The 24,972-nt window shown below is 35.5% G+C and overlaps 1 protein-coding gene across 1 annotated transcript; it reads right to left on the reverse strand.

Moving 5' to 3' along the window:
* Nucleotides 1-22,198: 22,198 nt before the first annotated feature.
* Nucleotides 22,199-24,719, reverse strand: LOC127101409 (uncharacterized). Its single transcript, XM_051038828.1, has 2 exons — nucleotides 23,674-24,719; nucleotides 22,199-23,127 (listed from the first exon to the last, which is right to left on the reverse strand). Exons 1-2 carry the CDS (start codon nucleotides 24,311-24,313, stop codon nucleotides 22,496-22,498), a joined length of 1,272 nt encoding a protein of 423 aa, XP_050894785.1. The 5' UTR covers nucleotides 24,314-24,719; the 3' UTR covers nucleotides 22,199-22,495.
* Between the last annotated feature and the right edge of the window lie 253 nt (nucleotides 24,720-24,972).

Here is a 24,972-nt window from a genome sequence, read left to right on the forward strand (position 1 = left end):
CCACAACTTGGCATTACACATATCTATGAGTTGCAAGGATGATGCCATGTCCAATGTCCTGGTGGACACTGGGTCGTCATTGAATGTATTGCCGAAGTCCACTCTCACGAAGTTGTCATATCAGGGGCCTCCCATGAGGCAGAGTGGAGTGGTTGTGAAGGCTTTCGATGGGTCTCGCAAAACTGTGATTGGTGAGGTTGATCTCCCCGTCAAAATCGGACCAAGTGATTTCCATATTACCTTCCAGGTTATGGACATTCACCCATCGTATAGTTGTCTCCTAGGCAGACCATGGATTCACGAAGCTGGCGCCGTGACATCCACCCTACACCAGAAACTAAAATTTGTGAAGAATAAGAAGCTGGTGGTGGTAGGGGGAGAAAAGGCTCTCCTGGTAAGCCATTTGTCTTCCTTCTCTTATATAGATGTTGAGGATGAAGTTGGAACTCCGTTCCAGGATTTATCTATTGCTGAACCTGTTGAGAAGAGAACTCCTTCATTTGCTTCCTATAAAGATGCAAAGTTGGCCATTGAGCATGGTGCAGCTGCCGGTTTGGGGCAAATGATTGAGTTGGAAGACAACAAGTCCCGGGCTGGCATAGGCTATTCTTCTGGGGTCTTCAACAAGCAAGGATTTTTCAAGAGTGGAGGTTTCATCCACACCGGTCAAGACGAAGAGGCCGCTGCCATTTTGGAAGAAGAGGAAGAGGATTCTAGCAATTTCATCATCCCTGGAGGGGTCTGCAATAATTGGGTCGCTATTGACATCCCGACAGTTATCCATAAGTCAAAGTAATGTTCATTGTGTTTAAAAACCCTTCTCCCATGCCAAAAGGAGAAGTGATGACATTGTTGGCGCATAAATACAATGATATTTTCATTCAATAAATTCATGTTAAATGTTTGTTTTTCCAATTATTTTCCCTTTTTGCTTTTGCATGAAATTGGTGATCACATAAAACCCTAAAAATAAGAACAAAATCAATCTTTTTCCTCTGCAGAATGATTTGCCTTGTTCGAATTCTAAAAGTCTCTTTATATCCAAAATCATTATGCAGGTTGATCAAACCCATTGAACATAATGATCCGACACCATCTCCCAACTTTGAATTCCCTGTATTTGAGGCGGAAGAAAATGATGTTGAAGAGATTCCTGACGAGATTACCCGTCTACTTGAGCATGAAGAGAAGATCATTCAGCCGCATCTCGAGAATATGGAAACAGTCAACTTGGGGTCTGAAGATTGTGTGCGAGAAGTAAAGATTGGGGCACTCCTTGAAGAGTCTGTTAAGAAGGGGTTGATTGAGTTGCTACGAGAATATGTCGACGTCTTTGCCTGGTCGTATGAAGACATGCCTGGTCTAGATATTGATATCGTGCAACATTTTTTGCCGTTAAAGCCTGAGTGTGTGCCTGTGAAGCAAAAGCTCAGAAGAACTCATCCCGACATGGCAGTAAAGATCAAGGAAGAAGTTCATAAGCAAATTGATGCGGGGTTTCTGGTGACTTCTACATATCCTCAATGGGTGGCCAATATTGTGCCTGTGCCTAAGAAAGATGGAAAAGTCCGAATGTGTGTGGACTATAGAGACTTGAATAAAGCTAGTCTGAAAGATGATTTCCCTCTACCACACATTGATATGTTGGTAGACAATACAGCTAAATTCAATGTCTTCTCATTTATGGATGGATTTTCCGGATATAATCAGATTAAGATGGCACCTGAGGATATGGAGAAAACAACATTCATCACACCTTGGGGAACATTCTGTTATCGAGTGATGCCCTTCGGTTTGAAGAACGCTGGAGCCTCATATCAACGAGCTATGACCACATTGTTTCATGATATGATGCATAAGGAGATCGAGGTATATGTTGATGATATGATCGCAAAGTCAAGAACGGAAGTAGAACATGTAGAGCACTTGTTAAAGCTTTTTCGACATTTGAGAAAATATAAGATTCGTCTGAATCCCAACAAGTGTACATTTGGAGTCCAATCCGGCAAGTTATTGGGCTTTATCGTCAGTGAAAGAGGTATTGAGGTTGATCCTGCAAAGGTCAAAGCAATACAAGAGATGCCTGCGCCCAAAACTGAGAAGCAAGTCCGAGGTTTTCTTGGCCGCTTGAATTATATCTCCATATTCATTTCCCACATGACTGCCACATGTGCGCCAATATTCAAGCTCCTCCAGAAAGATCAGTCTCATGATTGGACCGAGGATTGCCAAAAAGCTTTTGACAGCATTAAAGAGTATTTGTCTGAACCTCTGATTCTGTCTCCGCCTGTTGAAGGGAGACCATTGATTATGTATCTGACAGTCCTTGAAGACTCAATGGGTTATGTCCTTGGTCAACAGGACGAATCGGGAAAGAAAGAATATGCTATCTACTACTTGAGTAAGAAGTTTACCGATTGTGAGTCTCGATACTCAATGCTTGAGAAGACATGTTGTGCTTTAGCTTGGGCTGCTAAGCGCTTACGCCAGTATATGTTGAATCATACGACTTGGTTGATATCCAAAATGGATCCAATCAAGTATATCTTTGAGAAGCCTGCTTTAACTGGAAGGATTGCCCGTTGGCAGATGTTACTATCTGAGTATGATATTGAGTATCGAGCTCAGAAGGCTGTTAAAGATAGTATCTTGGCTGACCACTTGGCACATCAACCAATCGAAGATTATCAGTCAGTTTAGTATGACTTCCCAGATGAGGAGATTCTGTATTTGAAAATGAAAGATTGCGATGAGCCTGCGCTCGATGAAGGGCCAGAGCCTGGTTCCATATGGAGTATGGTATTTGATGGCGCTGTAAACCAGTACGGAAATGGTATTGGGGCAGTGATTATCACTCCTCAGGGCACACATTTTCCTTTTACAGCAAGGCTAACTTTCAAATGCACGAATAATATGGCTGAGTATGAGGCCTGTATTATGGGATTGGAAGAATGCATTGATCTAAGGATCAAGCATCTTTGGTGATTCGGCCCTCGTCGTTAATCAGATTAAGGGTGAGTGGGAAACGAATCAGCCTGGCCTCATTCCATATAGGGATTATGCGAGGAGGATTTCAACGTTCTTTACTGAGGTTGACTTCCATCATATTCCTCAAGATGAGAATCGGATGGCAGACGCTCTCGCTACACTTGCTTCGATGATTGTGGTCAGACTTTGGAATGAAGTTCCCAATATCACTGTGATGCGTTTGGACAGACCAGGCCATGTATTTGCAGTAGAGGAGGTGCAAGATGATAAGCCGTGGTATTATGATATCAAGTGTTTCCTTCAGAGCCAGATTTACCTGCCGGGGGCATCTGTGAAAGATAGGAAGACTTTGAGGAGATTGTCAGGCAGTTTCTACCTCAATGGTGATGTGCTTTATAAGAGAAACTTTGACATGGTGCTGCTCAGATGCGTGGATAGACACGAAGCAGACCTGTTAATGACTGAGGTCCATGAGGGTTCATTTGGTACTCATTCCAATGGACATGCCATGGCTAGAAAGATGTTGAGAGCAGTCTACTATTGGCTGACAATGGAGTCTTGGCTGACAATGGAGTCTAACTGCTGCAAATATGTGAAGAAATGCCATAAGTGTCAGATTTATGCGGATAAGATTCATATTCCCCCGACACTTCTGAATGTGATCTCATCACCATGGCCCTTCTCCATGTGGGGAATCAACATGATCGGCATGATAGAACCGAAAGCATCCAACGGTCACAGATTTATTCTCGTAGCAATTGATTACTTTACCAAATGGGTTGAAGCGGCGTCATTTGCGAATGTGACCAGGCAAGTGGTCGTGAAATTTATCAAGAATCAACTCATATGCCGGTATGGTGTGCCAGATAAGATCATTACTGATAATGGATCTAACTTGAACAACAAGATGATGAAAGAGCTGTGTAGCGAGTTCAAGATTGCACATCATAATTCTTCTCCTTACAGACCCAAGATGAATGGGGCTATTGAAGCAGATAATAAGAATATCAAGAAAATTATCCAGAAGATGGTTGTTACGTACAAAGATTGGCATGAGATGCTGCCATTTACTTTACATGGATATCGTACATCCGTCCGTACTTCAACAGGGGCAACCCCTTTTTCTCTTGTTTACGGCATGTAGGTTGTGCTCCCAGTAGAGGTGGAGATCCCATCAATGAGAGTCTTGATGGAGTCTAAACTGACTGATGCTGAATGGATTCAGAGTCGCTATGACCAGCTGAATTTGATAGAAGAGAAGAGATTGACGGCCATGTGCCATGGTCAGTTATATCAACAAAGGATGAAGAAATCCTTTGATAAGAAGGTCAAGCCTCGTGTGTTCCGAGAGGGTGACCTTGTGCTCAAGAAAGTCTTGTCTTTCACGCCCTATTCCAGGGGCAAGTGGACTCCGAACTATGGAGGTCCATATGTTGTCAAGAGAGCCTTTTCGGGCGGTGCTTTGGTACTTACAACTATGGATGGGGAGGATTTCACTCATCCTGTGAATTCAGATGCAGTCAAGAAATACTTCGCCTAAAATAAAAATAGAATAGCTCGCTAAGTTGAAAACCCGAAAGGGCGACTTAGGTAAAAATGAGCGTCTCGGTGGATTGAAAACCCGAAAAGGCGATCCAGGCAAAAGTTAGAGACATAAAAAATAAATATGTGTCCCGCTAGATTGAGTACCTCATCCTGGGGCAATCTAGGAAAAAAATTAGGGATTTGGCAAGTAACTGCATCCCGACAAGACATTGTTCTACAAACTGTCATCCGTCAGAGATTCTCGCTCAGTCATTGTCAACTGAAGCTTCAAATACATCGAATTCAGAATTGGTGGAGAAATGGTCATTATGTTCAATGTAGCCCTTTTCCAATATATATCACCAATCTCAAATTTGTAAAGATCTATGGAGTCTTGCCATTTGCAGACTATCATTCCATCAAATAAATTTGAGCCTTTATCCAATTATTTACACTCTTATTTGTTCCTACTCAACAAATGTTTTGCATGTTTTAATTGAGAAATATCATTGTTTTTAATTAAACTTTTCATAACTTGTTTTTAAACAAAGTGAACATTCATAATGATGAAAGGACACTGAGGATGTCTTCAGTGCTCTCCCAAAGATGGTATGATTCTCAACAGGGTAAGACATTTTGTTCATATTCTTGATGCGTTTATATCCTCTTCCTCTGGAACCTTTTGTGGCTTTCCCCCTCAAGCAGAGTGCGTGATAAAGGTATTTTAGCCTCCCTCCTCCTCAGCAGGCGTAAGCTCTTGGTTCGGTCGACCCATGGAAGCTTCTGGTTGGTGGTTTTTCCCCACGAAGATCCATCATCCCCTTTAATAATTTCCCCGGTGGAGCAGCTTCCCGAATGGAATTCGTCTGTGCAGTAACCATGTTCCTAGTTGGATTGGTTATTGATCAGTCCCCTGCAGAGATCTTTGTTCCTGATCCCTGGCAGATAGGATGTTCTCCTTTGAGCCTGGCTTTCTCTCCTGAGATGTAGTACCGGATGTTTACTCAATTGTTCGTTGAACCTGTTTGTGTTAGAAATGTCTGTTTGTCAGTATTCGTCATACATAAACCATGCATATATGCATATTGATAACATTCAAATATTCATATTGCATTATTCGCTATATATCTTTGGTTGTTATCTCTTGTTTAAGGGTATTATGTTTCCCTAAGCAGATGTTGGTGATTGATCTCTCCATATAGAGTCAGCCCCATAAGCAGAAAGTGTTTATCCTTTCCTCCATAATCCCCACAGAGTTATGCCCTCGTGGATGATGGTTGTTTTTGTTTCCTCCCAACACATATATTGGGATGGGATTCCCCATTGAGTTATATCCTCATAGGGACAAGCCTTGTTTCATCGTGCCTATCTAGTTTGATCCTAGATTGGCCTCTTGTGTCTGCTTCCTGCGCTTCCCCGTGGTCTAGATGAATAGTTGCTCATTAACCAGTAATTATCCATCTTTTCCCCTGCGGAGTCTTTGATTTTCTACCCTCATACTGGTAGTTGTAAACCCTGTTTTATCCCCTGGCAGAGTTAACCTTTCTGTTCATCCTAACCGATAACGGTTACTTTTCCGTGGTTGTCTACCCAATATCCGGTAGATGTGATCCCCTCCTTGACGGTTATCTTTATCCAATATTCGGTATTGATATTCCTTCACCCCCTTTTTTTAGCATATCTCCCAGTAACTGGTGATATGTCTCCTGGATCGTTGCCTTTGTCAATGTATCCCTAGTGAGTCATCTCTCATTTACCCTTTGTTGGTAATGTTTGTTTTTTTTTCTCCTGGATTGGTCATCATTATATACCTAGTATTCGGTATCCTGATGCCCTTGCTTTTCGGTCGATTTATCCTTTATTAACCCAATAACCGGTTGTGGATAATCTTCCATGCGAGTATGTTATCTATATTCTGACGGTAATAGATAATATATCTCATGCACTCTTTGATCGAAGCCTTTTGTTCTTCCCCAGTTGAGTAAGATTCGTATCCTTTTTTGGAATCGAATATCCATCCTATAATCGAGTTTGCTTTTGGCCCTCTTTTGGATGATGAGTGTCTTAGTAATATTTCCCAATTCACGCTTTGGTTGGTCACCTATTATATGCCCAATAACCGGTATCTCTGGTGTTCCTTCCCCCCTTCTCTCTTTTATGACTTTTGTCCCCCTGTGGAGTCAGATTTTCCTGAGTTGAAATATACCTTTAGGTTTTCCTCAGATGATTTTGGGATGTTTGATATCTCTCACCCTTATACCGGTCTTAAATAGTCATTCTCCCCGAGCATGTTGTTCTCTCACCCTTATACCGGTGTTTTGATCACATGTCTCCTTGAGCTTATTACCCAGTAGCCGGTAATACCTCATTCTGTTGCTTCCCCAGAGGAATCCTGTTTGGATGTTCCCCAGCGAGGTCCTTTAGTGGATTCTCCCCATCTGAGCCCGGACTTTCGTCCGATGTGTCCCTGGGTGGATAATTCCGATGTATTGGCATATTCCCCAATACATGCATCTTTGGGTCAGCTCGAGTCTTTCCATTTAATTTATTTCATGGATTTCCTTCGTGTCTCCCAGCAAGTTTCAGGTCGTGACCTGCTCACGCATTGTTATCCCTTTACTCCCCGGTAAAGTCCCTAGAGTCTTTGTCCAATTTTATGAATGTGTTACTCCAGTGGATTTTCAGTTATTCCTCATTTCTTTCTTTCTTTGTGGACACATATCCCCACAGAGTGTTACCGTTTGCATACATACATTTGCATCATGAGGTCTCTTAGGGACCAAAACTCGTCTCTTTGTTATTATTTAAGCCCATTCTACCTCGTCGAGACGAAGATTTTGACCTTCACTCATGATTACTCAAACATGGGATCAAGTATAACAACACATATAAACACAAATCAACCAACCAATTTTCAGAATTTCATCATATAACACATTATCAAACAAAAAGCTATAACCCTAATGAGATTAAAGACTTCTCATCTTTACCCCATCACGCAATTAGCCTAGATTGAATGTCCTTTCTCCCTCTTTACTTTGATTTTCCAGCAAAAGTTTCTTAAAGCTCTTCAATGGAATTCTCGTTATGCCCTACCATTTGCCTCCTCCTCTTCTCACCAAATTAAATTTTACGTAAAAAAACTGTTCAACCATCTTACTAACATTTATATCATTAAACTAATCTCTCTCAATTAGATACTTTCTTAATTTCCCTCACTTATCCTCTTATTTACAATCATGCCCATCTTTGCTCTAATTTTTATTTTTAATAAAAATAGTACTAATATTATTCTCCTTTTCTCCCTACTATTTCTACTCTTCTATTTTAATTCAACCAATTAAATAAAATAGCTCTAGCCTGATTATTAAAATTCTCATTATTCTAATTAAATAAATAAAACAACTGAATTCCATTATTTAATTAAAAATTTCATATTTTAATTATTTTCTAATCATCCTACAAAGCATCTATTTCTCACCACACCGTACCAATATCATTACACCTCCAACAATATATAATCATATCATTCATTTTAATTTACACCAACATCAAATAGTTAAATAAAATAAACCCAAATAATTCAATTAAATAATTTTATCAAATTTGGGGTGTTACACTAGACATAGCGTATAGAGTAAGCCTTGTAAGCAAGTATATGACCAATCCTCGAAAGGCGCACTAGCAAGAATTAAAGTGGATCCTAAGGTACATAAATGGAGAGAGAGAGAGAGAGAGATATTCTTGGTCTTAAAGCACGTCTCCCCAACTTTGATTGCTATTGTTTCTCTCAAATGTTTAGTTGTCTGAACAAGATTGAACCATCTCGAGAATTGAAGAGTTGTTCATAATCATTCTAGCCAAATTACAGTCACATTTCTAAAAAAAATAGATTGATTATGTCTTCAAATGATTTCTATTCTTTGATGACATAGGGGCAGAAACATATATGATTTTGATTCATTTCTATCCATATTTGATAAAATCCCAAACATTTAAATTTGTGGATTTGATTATAAGATTATTGTGCTTATGACAATTCTCTTTTGAGTTTATAACTTGTTTTCTTCAGTATCTTTTCATATTTCTCTTATTCTTTATGTCTATTTTTTTATTACAAAAGTGGGAGTAAAATATGTATTTAAGCATTTGAATCTGATAGGTTGAGAACATTTTATTGCTTAAAATCTAAAGAAATAATTGTTATGCTCTTTAGGTAGAATTCAATTAACCTGGATAATACTTAGGGGGGCTTTCAAACTTCACCTCTGGACTATTAGACTCAAGGGGCTTACAAACCTCAGACCCTGAAGTCAACTTGTTAATTAAATTAACAACCATTGTGTTTGTCATCATAAAAAAGGGGGAGATTGTTGGAACAAAATTGGATTGTACCATATCCCTTAGTTTTTTTATGATAATAGAGTATTTAAAGAACAATTGAGTATACTAATATTTGTTAAAGTGTGCATGACATAGACTAAAATTTCAGCAATAACCTAAGTGTTTGTTATGTTAGTGAACATCTAAAAAGAAGCTTAAAGATCAGAAGCTGAAGACCATACTCTGAAGAAATATACTTCTGAAGATCAGACTCTGAAGAGGTCAACGTGTGAAGACCAGACTCTAAAGAAGTTAGCGTCTAAAGACCAGACTCTGAAGAAGTCAGCCTCTGAAGACCAAACTTCAAAGAAGTCAACTTCTGAAGGTCAGAACTTGAGGCCAGTCAAAGTGCAAAGATCAAGGTGGCTCTGATAGGTCATTATCAGATTCTGAGTCTATTTTGTCTTCTTCTGATCACGTAAAAACCTAAGCCATTTTTCATATAGACAGCTGGAACGTGACTGATAAATCCTTTTGAAGCAAAGGAATTTCAAATGACCGTTCATTGACATTAACCATATCAATAAATATCCTAATGTCTCTAAATCAAACTTCTCAAAGACTCTCTTGTGCAAGCTCTCCAACGACTCTTTTCCTTCTTTATATAAGGAGTTAAAGAATTGAAGAACAAAAAATGAATTTTTACATTCAAATATTTGTTACTCTGTCAAAACATAAGCACAAGTTTAACTTATGATTTCTTATCTATGCATATTGTAAGACCCTAATTTTGACCCTAAGATCCCTCATGGCATCATAACATTGCATTTGCATAGCCTCAAGGATCTTAAGCATCTTGGTTCCCTTTGCCTTTGAGTTGGGACCTCTTGTGAGTGGTTTGAAATCACCAAGCATGATTGAATTGTATATCAATGCCCTCATTTATTACTAACCAAAATCACAAAAATATGTCACTAACTTTTCTTGTTTGCAGCTTGAGCAATCACAAGGTCTAAAAGCTTCTAGGTGATCCTTTGTGCAATGATATGGCCAAGAGAAGATGAAGGCAAGCATGGCAATGGTTCCCAAAGCTCTCATCCATCAAGTATGCCTCCCTAGTATCTCAATTCATCATTTTTATCAAAGCAAGTAAAAGGGTTTGAGGTTTGTTTCTCAAGGAAACCCTAATTCATTTGTTCATCAATTGTGCCTTGCTCATGAAGCAACCTCAACCCATGGTCAAATTCAATCAAGGGAAGTTTCTTTAATTCATTATTCCATACATATTTGAATTCATTTGAGTATCCTCAATCATCAATTCATCAATATATGAGTTGTGGACTTGAGAAGTTGATCACTCAATTCATCTGATTATTTTGAAATGCACTGAGACCTAACTTTTTATGTGTTGATCAAATGAAGATGATCCCAAGAGAAACTATGTTCTTAAGAACAATATGAACAACTTTCATGTTCATCAAAATATGATTTGAATCTTGGAAAGTCATCTTCCATTTCAAGACATTATAGGTCATTTTGACTGAAACCCTAATTTTTGGTCAACTTCCCAAGAACATAACTCATTCATTTTTTATGATTTTGAGATGGAACCAAATTAATTGGAAATATTATTGTGTCTAATTCAAATGTTATGTTGAGAAAATTTTCAAAATCGCAAAAGAAATACATGTGATAATGCAAAACATTATAGGTCACTTTGGGCTAAATGCATTGAAATGAAAAAAGTCCAACTTCAAGTGCCCATAACTTCTTCATAAAAAATCCAAATGATGCAAACTTTAAGCCCATATTGATTGAATTTAAAAGATCTACAACTTTCATTTTGAAGGTTTTATCATTTGGAGCTTTCATCACTGAGACAGAAGGGCTTGAACATTGGCCAAATTTGGAAACTTCACTTATGCATGTTTTGCACCTTACACTTTAAACTCAAAAATACACTAATTTCCAAGGCCCAATTGAAATTATGATCAACATATAATTTGTTCCTTATGCAATAAGCTTTCTAACCATTACTCATGAGGTAGCATTTGGAGTTTGGAAGCACCATTTTCGAAGGCATGAAGATTAAGTGCATTTTGTGAAATTCAATTCAAATTGCCATGCATGAGTTGTTTACACTTCTTGTACACGTCCATTTGCAATTCACATGAGCTCAGCAGGTCATTCCAATACTCATTGGGCCTTCCACATGATCATACAAGCCCATGCAAGGAAAATCCATTTGCCATGCACACGAGTAAACTCACTTGCTCAGCCATTCCCAGCTATAAATACATGTGTTATGCTTCATAATTAACCAACCTAAGGGCGCCTGAAATGCTGCAAGAGTGAATCCTCAACCATACCAAAGGAACTAAGTTCATCTTTCTTCAAAAAATTCAGATCTGAAATTCAATTGCATTTGGTTTAATTTCCAGATCTAAAGTTCCTAAACCTCCATCATCTGATCCACTGAAGTTCTGTTTTGCAAAAGGAACCAAAGAAAGGGACTCAAATCTTCATAATCCAAAGGTGTGGATCAACTGGTTTTTGCATCGATTCTCTTTGTTCTTTGATCTATTGGCCTTGATATTGTGTTGTCTGAAGTCCTCTCTATAGAGGCATCATTGTTGTATGCTTAATTTTTGAAATCGAGCAAGTTCATGATGAACACCATCAAGCTTCCATCTCTGATTTCTCTCTTAATAAGAATCTAGAGTGGAAGTGAGTGGTATAGAAGTGATGTACATCACTTCATCTTTCGAACGGTGCCTGGATCGTCCATTTTAGTGAGCATTTGAACCTCTCTGTTTTTTGGCCTTCGCTGGAGCTCACCGGAGAAGACGGTGGCGCTGGCCACCGTCTCATTGCCAGATTTAATCTGGACCATTGATCTCAATCTCCAGATTTAATCTCCACGCTTGGATGTTATGACTTTATTTAATTCTTTGTATTTCTCATTGACCTTGGACTATGGTGCGCGCGAAGCTCATGACCATCAGATCCTCCACGTCAATTAATGAGGATCCATCCAACGCTTCCTGATTTTTGCTATTTTCTAATTTCTGATTTTATTTTCTTTATTTCCTTTTATTTCAAAAATTCATAACTCTCTCATTTTAATTCCAAAAAATATGGGACCAATTGCATTATTCCTATTTTTAATTCTAGTTTCTAAAAATGATTTTTAATATTTTTTATTTTATCATTTGATATTTGTTGTGAATTTTCTCTTTTCTGGTTATTTTTAATTCATTTTAAATAGTTTTTGATATTCAAAAAATACAAAAATATTTTCTCAACCTATTTGAATGATGATGGATCTATGAAAAATATTCTCATCAATTTTTTAATTAATTTGAGATTTATTTGAGATTTTAGTTCAATTAGGTTATTTTTATTCATTTTTAATTGATTAAAAATTGTTCTGACTTTTAAAAATGTTAAAAAAAATTGTCAAACTTTGTTTTACCATGCTGAGCTTTGGATAATTCACTTAGACTTTTTAAAGTTGATTTGAAGTGAATTTGAAGTTTGACCTTTCTTTATTATTTTAATTCAAGTTTATTTTCAAATATAAAAAATGCCAAAAAATATTCACTACGCCAAAAACTGGAATAGACAGCGCACCTTAGAGGGCGCTTTATTACAAAAGCGCACTCTAAAGTGAAGCGAAAAAATAAGGAGCGAACAACTGGAATAGACAGCGCACTTTAGAGGGCGCTTTTGTAATAAAGCGCCCTCTAAGGTGAAGCGAAAAAATAAGGAGGAGATAGAGGGACAACAATACAGGGTGCTTTTTAGAAAGCGCCCTCTAAGGTTACCCTTAGAGGGCGCTTTTAAAAAAGCGCTCTATAAGTCCATGTGCATTTCCAGTTTATAAAGCGCTTTTGGAAAGCCTTAGAGAGCGCTTTCATAAGCGCCCTCTTAGGCCCCCTTTAGAGGGCGCTTTTTTTCCACAAGCGCCCTCTAAGGTCCCCTTTAGTAAACATTAAAATTATAACATACTGCGCGTTTTGTTATTTCACTCTCTGTTATTTTCGTTCTTTTTCACGTTAGGGTTCTCACTGCTACGATTTTCGCTACTTCTAAGGCGTTCTCCTTCCACCTTTGTTAGATCTACGACGTTTCCTCCTTCTATTAATTCATTGTTAGCTGTTCGATTTTGACACCATAGGTATTTTTCTAATCTTCATATTACTTGGTTTCTCTTCTGACGTTCGCTATTGTTCATTTTTGGTTTCATTTTTCTTGGTTCATACATTTATTGAGTATTCTCAATACACTAACCTAACAAACTACAAAATAGTGGCCTAAATGCTAAGCAGACCTCAATTCAAAATGGAATGAGTAATATGCAGCAAGGAAAAGAAAGGAAAGCACGAAGGCAGGGGAAAAATGACTTCTCCGGAGTTTTGAGACTCCGACGAGGTTCTCTGACCAACCTCAAAGGTAAACACTTACGGATCTCTCTCTTTGATTCCGTCTGCTTCGACTTCTTTTGGACGATTCTGTTTCCTCTAAGGTGAAAGATTGTTGTTTGTGAATGAGGATTTTTCGACTGCTATGGTTTCTTACTGAGTTTTTTCGATTTACTGATTTTTTTCTCTTGGTGTTGTTTGGTAATTGCTGGGATTTTTATTCTTGATGGTTGCTAGTTTGGTTGAAGGTTTTAGGTTTTTGTAAAAAAAAACTAATCTCTAGTGACTTTGTAACTCTTATCTCAAAAATGTTTTTTTGAATTTTTTTTCTCTCCCTCTGTTTAAGAAAAAAACTCGAATTTATACTGATTTCCCATGCTTTGGATTAGGATTTGTAGTAGTTGTTGTTCAATGACATAATTGGATATGAAGTTGGTTACTTTTGAAGTGTGAGAGTTTGTTTTAACATTTCCATGTACAAATCCTGTTGTGTTGATGTTGTGATAGTCTGCATTTTCTCTTTTATTTTGGCTTTTGACTTATAGCCATGTTTATGCTAACTACAAGCTATACATGTTGTACATGACAAAAATCTCTGCTGAAAGAGACAGGGAGGCTAACCATGGCTGAGGAGACAGGAGGTTTCCTGTATGAGACAACAAAGAGACTGAGGCAAGAGAGATTATATGATAATAGAAGATGAATAAGACTTGTCATTCATTAGATATGAACCACACTAAAGTTTATGAGTAAAGGTGAATACGATGAGCAATTGGGTCATTCGTCCCCTACCCAAAGATATTCAGAATGAATTAATAGAATTCTCCACTCTCATTCATTCTTTACTACTTAAGGCTTATGGCATGTGATTCTCTCATAACTTTCAAGTTGTTGAAGAAGAATCTTTAGTTTTATTTCTTTTTAAGTTATGAATTGGTTGTATATTTAGAATCTTTAGAAGTTAAATGATTATATATCAGTGGATTGTTGTATATGTATGGATTGTTGTATATAAGGCTTGTTGAATGCAATGTGTGAAAAAGGGCTTCAAATTATACAGTTTTAGGTGTACTGCTTCAATATACAGGTTGTCTAAAATAAATAAAAAAATATAGCGCTTTTTAAAAAAAAAAATTTAAATAACCACCCACTTTAGAGGACGCTTTCCAAAATAAGCGCCCTCTAAACCCTTAAAAGTTTCCACTTTAGAGGGCGCTTTCTTTAAAAAGCGCCCTCTAAAGTGGCCCTTAGAGGGCTTAAAGAGCCACTTTAGAGAGCGCTTTCACCAGGAAAAAAAGCGATGTCTTTACCTATGCCAGCGCCAGATTAGAGGGCGCTTTAAAGCGCTGTTATAGGCCAAAAAAAGCGCCCTCTTTTCCCTTATTTGGCGTAGTGATTTTGTTCATTTCTTGACTTCCAATCTTCATCCCACTTCTGTTTTTGATAGTTTGACCATGATCCTCAATATCATTGGTCAACACTTGTTGATTGGTATATTCCATTTTATTTTAATGCACTTTATTCTTTTCATTTCCATTATCCATCTTCTTCTTCCTCTTCTTCTTCTTCTTCTTCTTTTCTTTTGGATCAATGAGTTAAAGGTTGATAAGTTAGCATTGATTAGGAAGGTTTAATCTTCCTTGATTCAAATCTAATTCATCTTGATCAATTGATCAAGTGAATGGCTTTGCATTAAGGATAGATTGCTTCCTAAATCATGCAAAGGACTTAAACCAATACAAGATCATTTCTCTTCTTCTTTTTGGCATGACAAGTTGTTGGAACTTGGTTCACTAATCAAGACTTCTAACTTGTGTTGTTGCCTACATTATTATTGACCGGCCTCAGATAGTTGTGACTTCTACATAAGTCCAATTACGATTGCTTAACATAGCGCTAAATTTGCCTTATGGCACACTAACTACTAACATTAACCATTAACCATTAACATTTACTTCTTGCACTTTACTTTTATGCAATTTATTATCCCTATACATATTATTCATTTGCTTTTCCTTTTGCTCACTTGAGCACATGTTTATGTTAATGCAATTTGCCTTTTGCTCACTTGAGCATATAGTTGTGTATATATCATTGTGTTTGTGTTTTGATTGTTGTTGACCAAATGCAAAGAAAGGGACAAATGGACTTAGGCTTTAGGACCTTCCCTAAGCTAATGGAGTTTGAAGAGCAACTAGGCCTCATGCCTTTAGAGTGCTTAAAAATGTCAAAGAGCAAGTAGGCCTCATGCCTTTAGAATGCTTAAAGCTTGAAGATGAACTTTGAAAGGATTAAATTCTAAACTCCCTCTTGTCCATTCTTTGATTGCATTATGGAACCTTTTAATGTGTGTGTTCTTGTGCTAGGGATTCCAACATTGAGCCAAATTGAGGGACCATTGCCATGAGTTTCTAAGAGAGAGAGATCTAAAAGCTATTGGAAGATTCCTAGGAGCTTGTTGTGATTGTGTGCTTGCTTGCTTTAGTATTTGTTTATCTTGCTTATTCCAAAGGATGGGAGCTACTTGGATCATCACTATGATCTCAAGAGATGAACTCCATTTGTGGTCTTGCTTCTTATCTCTTACCTCTTGTATGATTAGGACTTTAGCCTTTCTTCTTCTTCCCTCCACTCTAACCCAAGCCAAAACTTTTGTGCAAACATTTAACATTCTTTTCGAACATTAGAAACCTAAGCCTTATGCTTTTGATTTTCAAACTTTCTTTTCTTAACACTTATGTTGAATTGAACTTTTAAATCAACTTTGACCATATTTTGTAAATACTTCTCATTGGTAAATATAACCCATTCAAATGTCTTTTGTGGTTTCAATGGCCACCTTTTTAATCAAATTTTTCATAACCCTTAGCTATTAGGTTTGAGTTATCCTTGAGGTAGATGTAATACTCACCTATATTTTTAGTGATGGACAATGAGTCTTCCATGCTTATTATAGGGTTAATCCCTCACTAGCATGTTGAAGCTATCCTCACATGGTGGATTTGTGGTTTTAGGTTGAGTTTTGTCCCTTGGATAACAAAAGACCTTAAGGCTTTTGGACCAATCAATTCACCCACTCATTTTGAGATTTTTACCCCGAACTACGAGGTTTTGATTCTAATCTTTTTTAAGATGGTACGTAGGCAATGGGTTTATCCATCCAAACACAAAATGTAAATAAACTTGTATATTCTCTTCTCATCTCTTCAATCATGTTTGCACAAATAAATTTTCACAAAATACCAACCTTACAACAAATGTGAAAAGGGCTCCCTAGGAGTACCTAGGATGTTTTGGGTGCTTAAAACCTTCCCATTGCATAACCAACCCCCTTACCCAGATCTCTGACATTTTTACTAGTTTTTGATTTGATAAAACTTTTAGGTTTTTGTTCGCTTTCTAACCATTCCTTTGGATAAATAGAAGTGCGGTGGCGACTCGACTTGTATGGTTTACCTTAGATTTAGTCAATATCTCTAATGGTAACGAATACCCCGCTACACATATCTTAGAAACCCCTAAGTCTTAAAGAGTATTCTTGTATGTATTTTATCTACACCTCTGATTGTATATCAAGCGTATTACCTCAAACAATCTTTTATCTGTTAGGTAGATTCTTAGAAGTCTCTTATTTAATGTTTGAGCATTAGAAATCTCTTGCATGTGTACTTGAGCATCTGAAGTGTATTGCTTGTGTGCCTGAGCATTAGAAGTCTCTTCCTCTGAGTTTGAGCATTGAAAGTCTCTTGCTTGTATGCTTGAGAAAATTGTAATTTTATGCGATTATAGTGAAATTCCTTGGATGTGCAAGGGGACTGGACTACTCTCGATTTGTGAGAGGAATTAGGATAACTTTATGTGTCTCCTTATTTCTTTCATTCCTTATTTATGCTTATTACTCACCTCTGATTCAAACTCTAGACTTTGTATATATATATATATATATATATATATATATATATATATATATATATATATATATATATATATATATATATATATATATATATATATATATATATATATATATATATATATATATATATATATATATATATATATATATATATATATATATATATATATATATATATATATATATATATATATATATATATATATATATATATGATATCATTTGTGCAACATTTATGATCAATTTTTTTCATTGATCAATCAAAATGCAATACAAGAGATAATCAATCTCTGATTCATGATCGTTCGTATGAGTTTGTCGCAGTGGAAATTTTGTAATTTTATCTGTTGTGTTTACTTTAATTATTTGTGATTTCCATTCAAAGACACCATCTTAAAGGGATTTTGTTACTTGAAATTTATCTTAGATGTCGTCCTTGAGATAAGCAAGTCTGAGATAATCATAATGGCAAGCCAAACATGCCTCCGTCTAATGCATATTAAAGAACTCATTTGATTCAGAGATGTATCATTGCATATCTCAACTATTAGATTTACAAGCATGTAACCTCTATTATAATATGACTTATAATATCACTTAAACCCAATTTTATTTTTACATTTAAGTGTCTTTGCAAGTACATCTCTCATCGCTTGAAGAAGGAGTGTACGACTATAGGCGCGGAGAGCAAGCTATCAAGCGCAAATGTTACATCATTAACACGGATAATCTACTTCGTGTGTTCATATATGGAAAAAATTTACTTAAGATTGTGATTGTTTTGTCTAATTGTGGTGCTTAGTCGTAAAACATTATCTCTAGCACTTAATTTATTCAATGTTCATTTACACAAATGTATAACAATAATGGATTAAGAATCAACGGTTGTTCGACAATGCAAACATTTTGAACGATAAAAGACCAACTTATACACGAAAAAATGATAAAAGACTAAGCGTATGTTTGGTTATGCGGTGAAACGAAATGATTCTGTAAAATTGATTCTAGCTAAAAGTGAGTTGAAGGTAAAGTAATTTATATTTGGATAAATTAATATAGAAGTGAGTTGAATAGTAAATTTCAATGTAAAAATCACTTTAAACTCAAAAATTATAAATTTTAGTTTCAAATAGAATCAATTCTAAAGGCAGAACCAGTTCAATTTTATAAGAACCATGCACCTAAAAAATTCTTCTAAAATCAATTATACACCTCTAGGATTGTTTTTTCCTCTTCAAAAAAAGGTAAACCATATACATACACTTATTTAAAACAGTTTTGCTATTCATACACCCACTCTTACACATACATCGCATTTACTGTTCCCAAATACATTGAATAGAATATGATAGTGACGTGAATAATATATGAACAATGCGCGTGAACAGTAACCGTGAACAATGTCCGTGTGTAGTGCATGAACAATGATTTTTAATAGTTAAATAAAATTGGTTGATAAAATGTAAAAAAATTGGATAATGAAGTGATGTAGTTTCTTAATAAACGTCCAGATATTAAAAATAATTTTTAGTAATTAAATAAAATTGATTAATGAAAAGTAAAAAATTGGTTAATAAAATGATGAAGTTGTTTAATAAACGCTTAGATATTAAAAATATTTTTTAATAAAATAAAATTGGTTAATAAAAAATAAATCGTTGATTAATGAAATTACGAAGTTGATTAATAAACGTTCAGATATTAAAAATAATGTAGTAGTAAAATAAAGTTGGTTAATGAAATATAAAATTTTGATTAATAAAATTATAAAGTTGATTAATCACACAATTATATATCGGTACCCTTTAATCAAAAATAATAAAAAAAAATTATATTTCTTTTAAAAAATAGACTTAACATCCTTTTTAGTCTCGTATCTTAATCTTTGGGTTCATTTTGCTCCCTTAACTTAAAATTGTTTATATTGGTTCTTTAACTCTTTAAAATGTATCATATTAGTCATTTTTGTCTAATTATCGGCAAAAAAACTCAAAACTCAATTGTTAAATTCGTCGCTAATAAGACAAAAGGAACGGATACAGTGTGTTTTGAAGAGTTAATTGATCAATATGAATCTTTTTTAAGTTAAGGGACTAAAATAAATTCCGAAATTAAGATACAGGACTGAAAAGAATATTAAACTTAAAAATATTATTTATTATTATAAAATTTCACATTCAGTGTTTTTATGAACAGTAAAATACGGGTGTTTAATGATATGTGGGTGTAAAATTTCTCTATTTTAAATTATAATAAAAAACATATTTATTTGCCATTAAATAAATGAAGTAAACTTTCAAACCACTACCTTACTTTTTGTATACTTTCATTTCCTCTTACCTTAGTTACAAGAATAGAATTCCATAGCCATAATTAATCATCAATAGAAATACAACCCTCATTCAATCAACAACAAAAAATAGAAAAAAGAGCCCTTATGCCAAAAATTTCAAGCATGATACATGGCAATTACACACTTACACTAAGGTATTCATGAGCTCAAAAACATTTGTAGTACATTTCATTATCTCTTACCCTAGCTACAATAATATGTCATAGCCAACATTAATTATTTATCAACAGAAATAGAACCCTCATGCCAAAAATTTGAGGCATGATACATGGTGGTTCCAGGAAGGTATTGATGGATTCAAAAGCACCAAGAACTTATAGTTGTGTCTGGTCTAATGTGAATCATCACAATTAAATGATGGTTGGTCCATATGTTGTGTTTGTGTAGAGTAAATGTGACCTAATTTTATTGTACTTTCATCACTCTAGTTTCTTAGAATGGGGACCAAAGTCTCGTACAAAAGATCAACCCTATAGAAATCACTTCAAAAATATCTAAGCTAATTTGATTGAGGAATAGCTTATCAACTAATTTCTGCATGATTTTGGTAATGCAAGTTATATTATGAGTAGATATGAATCGTTTTCACCATTATTAGGTAGTAGATGATTTTGTTATTTGAATCCTTCACTTCATTCACACACACTTTCTTTAAGTTTTTTCTTTTTCCCATTTTAGTTAGAACCCTAAAATTAGTCATCCAAACCAACTAGTGTTGAAAAGTTTTTATCAACAAGTTAGTCTCAAATATTTGACTTATGGCCAAATTCTGTACTTCTTAAAAACAAATATGGTGTGGAAATCGAATCCCCTAAGGTCGTGTTTTCGTTGCATTCATGCTATTAAGGTGTTATAAATCACACGATCTTGATAGCACAGTTCAGAAAAAATTGATTTGATTTTTTCAAAATTACCAATTTTAAATCAGAACCGTCTGATCTCAATCAGACGACCAGCTATACTTGAATGCGTCCGATCATTCAAAATTTTTTTTGTGACATCTTAAATTAGATCTTGCAAAGACTATTCTAATTTTCATCTCTATTTTTGGTTTATAATTGGATATTTAACTGTTGGTCAAAAAAATTTGAGCAGATACTTACAATTTTGCAATCATTGCAAACATTGTTATCATGCTATGTAAATATGATGCTAAAGATAGAGTAAAAGAAATTGGTTAAAAGTTAGCTATATAGGCAGAGGATAAACGCAAGGAGAAAGGTTAAGTTGGTAAATCCACTACTAGTTTTTGGTAACTTTTGATGTCTTTATCTTTCCCAACTTTTTTCCTTTGTCTTTATTGAATACTACTATCTATCAACAACTAGTGAAGTCTGCATCAAATATTAAAAAGAGAAACCTATGAGAACTCAGAAGATTTACCATAAAAGAGGTTTTTATTGTTGTGTAAGATTTACAGGCTAATTTGCAAGTTAAGTGCAGCAACCTCTTAGTGTAGTAGTATCAAATTTGAAATATCTAATGGTGTTTCATTCAATACCAAACCAGGGAAGTGTAATGAGGGTTAGTACACTCATTTATGACATGCATGTGCCGTGAGAAATTGAAAGCTGTGCAGATGTTTACAGCAATGAATTGACATTACCAACCCCCTCACCTCTTTGAAAGATAGGTACACGCTCTTGAGAGTTATTGCCCTCAAATGACCAAGTAATCTACCATGTTCACATTATACTCATTTATTCGTCATCGCGAATGCGTATATGTTTGACCTTAATCACCGCATATGCGTATATGTTGGACCTTTATTACGGTACTGCATGCAGAATCAACATCTATTTGATTCTGCATGCAGCACCAGACTCGTATATATTGCCGCATTTGGACTTTTAGTCATTTGTATGATCTTGCATTCGTGCAATCATAGTAGAAATATGGTCAGGTTGATCAAAATCAGATGGTTCAAATTTGCAACAACGAAATTGAGTAAATACGGGCAAGGGGGGTCGAACGTCTCGATCACCTTATCTTAAATGGTTATCATTCTCATCATGATGATCCAATAAAATCCTTGAAATGATGGCTGAAAATTAAACATTTACAAAACCAAAGGAAGATGAGACAAGGCATGTATATGCCTAAACCATGAACAATCATACTTCTGAGTTCAATTCCTTGTTCATATTTGTCCACGAGATTAGAACAATCTTTGTCCTTACTTGAACCATAACCATCTAAGAAGGGTCACATGCTATAAATTTGGCTAGCAACATTAAATTCAAAATATGGCATCTTGCCATATATGCACTATGTAGGACCTTTCACAGTTTGATGCCAAGAAGTAACTGATTAGTTATATTACAAATTTTTAAACACATTTGGACCACTTGTATATTAGTCAATTAACATTTATGGAATCTAATATTGGATTGTACTAAATTAAACCAAATAATTTTCACACTTTGTCCTATGCAAGAATTTGAATTCATTATCTTAGTTGGTTCATTTGAAGGACTATTTTATTTATACACCTTCAATTAATTAACACTGACACAAAGATAGAGCCTGCAAGCAAGCAACTACATTGTGATTTCCAATGGAAATAATGTATGGATAATTATTGTTAAATCTATAAATTTGATGTCATCATTTTACAAGTCTTCTATATTTATTTTTGGTTGTGACAATTCATGTTTTCTGATTCAGATGTAAAAATATTCACAGTCATTAAGAAGATGAAAAAAATACAAATGTATGAATAGGTGGTTCATAGTAAATATTAGTACAATTAACATGAACAAGCACAAGTGAAAAAGAATGAAAATTCTTCAAAATATGTAAAGCAAAGAACCTCCATAGAAAAAGGCCAAAATAGAAGAGTGGTAAGCGTTCATAAAACTACACAATATGTAAGTTCATGCCGGAAATCGCCGTGAGTGTTACCGTGATTCTGTCAAATTCATTGTAAATCCAAACATGTGCGAAGACGCGTATCTTTATTCGGGTTCATGGTTTGCAAATTACGACAAAACAAGGAAGAAGAGCTCTAGGATTAAGCAAATAGAGCTCTTCGATATTCGAGTAAAGACCGACTTTTCCAGCCAATGAATCAAATCCAGTTTGAGCTGCCATTTCCTGAATGTTCTCGAGCGGCCTATGAACCCTGCCAGCGATTACTCTGCACACTATCAACGCCTTTCTTAGTGATGGTTCATTATCAAGAATCTCTATAGACTCGAAAGCTCTTCCACTTGTGGAAGTTGTGAAAACACCTATACCACCTTTCAGCTCCTTCTTAGCAGAAAACCCATTCCTGATAATTCTACAAACACAGCATTTTTCTGAGAGGCAAAGACTTGACGAACCATTGAGACCAAGAGAACAAGCAACACTGGTTCCATAGAACCGTAAAAGCTCGTTTCCGTCCGCTAAACACCTAGGATGCTTCTTCTGGAGCTTGCTTGCTTTGATTTTCACCATCTCTCGGTACTCTTCGAATCTAGCTAATGTCTTTTGCATGTTGTGCACCTTCAAAACTCTCTCAATTCTACCACAGTGGTTTTCAGACTTTAACCAACTTGTTCTGCATATTATCTCTACTATTTTCCTTGATGAATCTCCTTCGACAAGTTCAGTAACTGCGCCAAGGGAAAAAACTTGATCTTGAATTCAAAATACATGAAACTTCAAACATGTCAAAACTATATATAAAAATAACAACAAAGTGAAATCACCAAACACTAAATACATCATTCAATCATGAATTTTTATTACTATCACAAGCTCAGGAAGGTTTTAAAAGCATTAACAAGAAAACACAGTATCGGAAGATGTCAATACTGATACATTATTCATCATTTTTATGATATAAAACAAATTGTGATTAAGTCACACTGCAATCACTCAATCATGGAAAAGTGATAGACACTATTAACTATCCTAGATATTTTGAAGATAAAATGTGTTGGATAATACTAACAAAATTCTTTATTAAAAAGGTAATGGAAAAAAGCAAAATCAGCTTTACAGCCCCAAATTCAAAAAGTAGTATCTTGATTTCTAAGATTCATCACCTCACCAATAAAAAAAACTATGAATATCTAACAAAGACTGACCAAAAAGTTTTTGGTCAGAAAAAGAAATTGTACAAACAAAATCCAAGAAAAAGTAAAGAATTTCCATACCAGCATGCTTGGAGAGATGGTGAGTTTCAGCAGCTTCCCATTTGCTAAACTGTTCTCCACATTTGTGACAAGTAACAGTTGAAGAGCCATTAGAATCTGTCTCAAGGGACATCCTATTACTTGAATGAACACCAGCACCACCATGAAAACCAGACCCTTCTGACAAAAGAAAAGGAGATTTCCTTGGAGGAGTTGAAGAAGTCCTAAAAGAAGGGTTAAAGTAATGCATTGTAGGGTGTCCTCCAGGTCCAGGTGTTCCAGGTCTCAAAGTACCAACAAAAGTTGAAGAACCACCACCACTACTTCCACTAGCATTGTTACCACCACTATTAACCCCTTCTTGAAAACCAGTGATTTTTAACTCACACCTTGAGTTACTCAAAATGACTTCATGAGTTATTGGGTTGAGAAACTCACTACTTCCTATAGATCTTGGACTGCAACTTGGTGGCTTTTCAAGATGGCGTTTGCTTCCATGGATAACATCTTTTAGATTCGCTATTGACCTTGAACAGCCTGATCTACCTCCTTTTTTTGTCAAGATTGTGCTTAAATGCTTCCTTGTTTTTGGATCATGTACATCTGAGGGTTCTGATTTGCAATGTAGTGACTTCTTCAGAGAAAACCACACTGTTGGCATATTACCCTTCAATGATTTTCCCTCTCTTTCCTTTTTCTGACTCTCTCCTCTTTGTTATCTTCCAAAAGGGTCCATTTTTCCCTATGCAAAATCTTCACTTTCTTCTTCCAAACTAAAAGCTGAGAGAATGAAAAACAAAAAAGATGACAACTTTAGTTGTTTTCTGCTAAAAGAAAACAACCCTTTTGTGATATATGAAATTTCCTTCAACTTTCCATGAAAAAACTCAACCATGCATCAAAGATTCAAAGATGAGTTATGTAATATCCGTAGGTAAGATGGTATTAAGGAGAAGAAGAACAAGCAAATGAGACAAAAGAGAGTGAAATGCTTAAGTAAAAAAAGCACGGGTGTGTTAAGTGATTTGAAAGATAACATAAGAATCTTTTGGCTCTTTATATTTGGATATGGAACATGACAATTGATTTTGGACAAAACATCACTGTTATAAAACTTAATAAATGTGAGTTAATTACTGACCCTGTGTTGTTTTTTTCCTTTTCAACTTTTTCAAATTTTAGTACTATGTTAATTGTTTAATAGTAGGGGTATGTATGTTTTAGGAAACTAGTAATTTTTGTTTTATTTTTGTAGATGCTAATTAATTGTGATTATTTTTAAAATATTTACTTCTAAAAATAAGTATTTTTTTCTCTTAG

This window comes from Lathyrus oleraceus, chromosome 7, assembly GCF_024323335.1.
Source record: "Lathyrus oleraceus cultivar Zhongwan6 chromosome 7, CAAS_Psat_ZW6_1.0, whole genome shotgun sequence".
Taxonomy (NCBI): Eukaryota; Viridiplantae; Streptophyta; class Magnoliopsida; order Fabales; family Fabaceae; genus Lathyrus; species Lathyrus oleraceus.

Coding starts and splice junctions, on each gene's coding strand:
- LOC127101409 (XM_051038828.1), bottom strand. CDS start 24,313: ATGCCAACAGTGTGGTTTTCTCTGAAGAAGTCACTACATTGCAAATCA. Junction 23,128..23,673: donor CCATCTCTCCAAGCATGCTG/GTATGGAAATTC, acceptor CCCTTGGCGCAG/TTACTGAACTTGTCGAAGGA.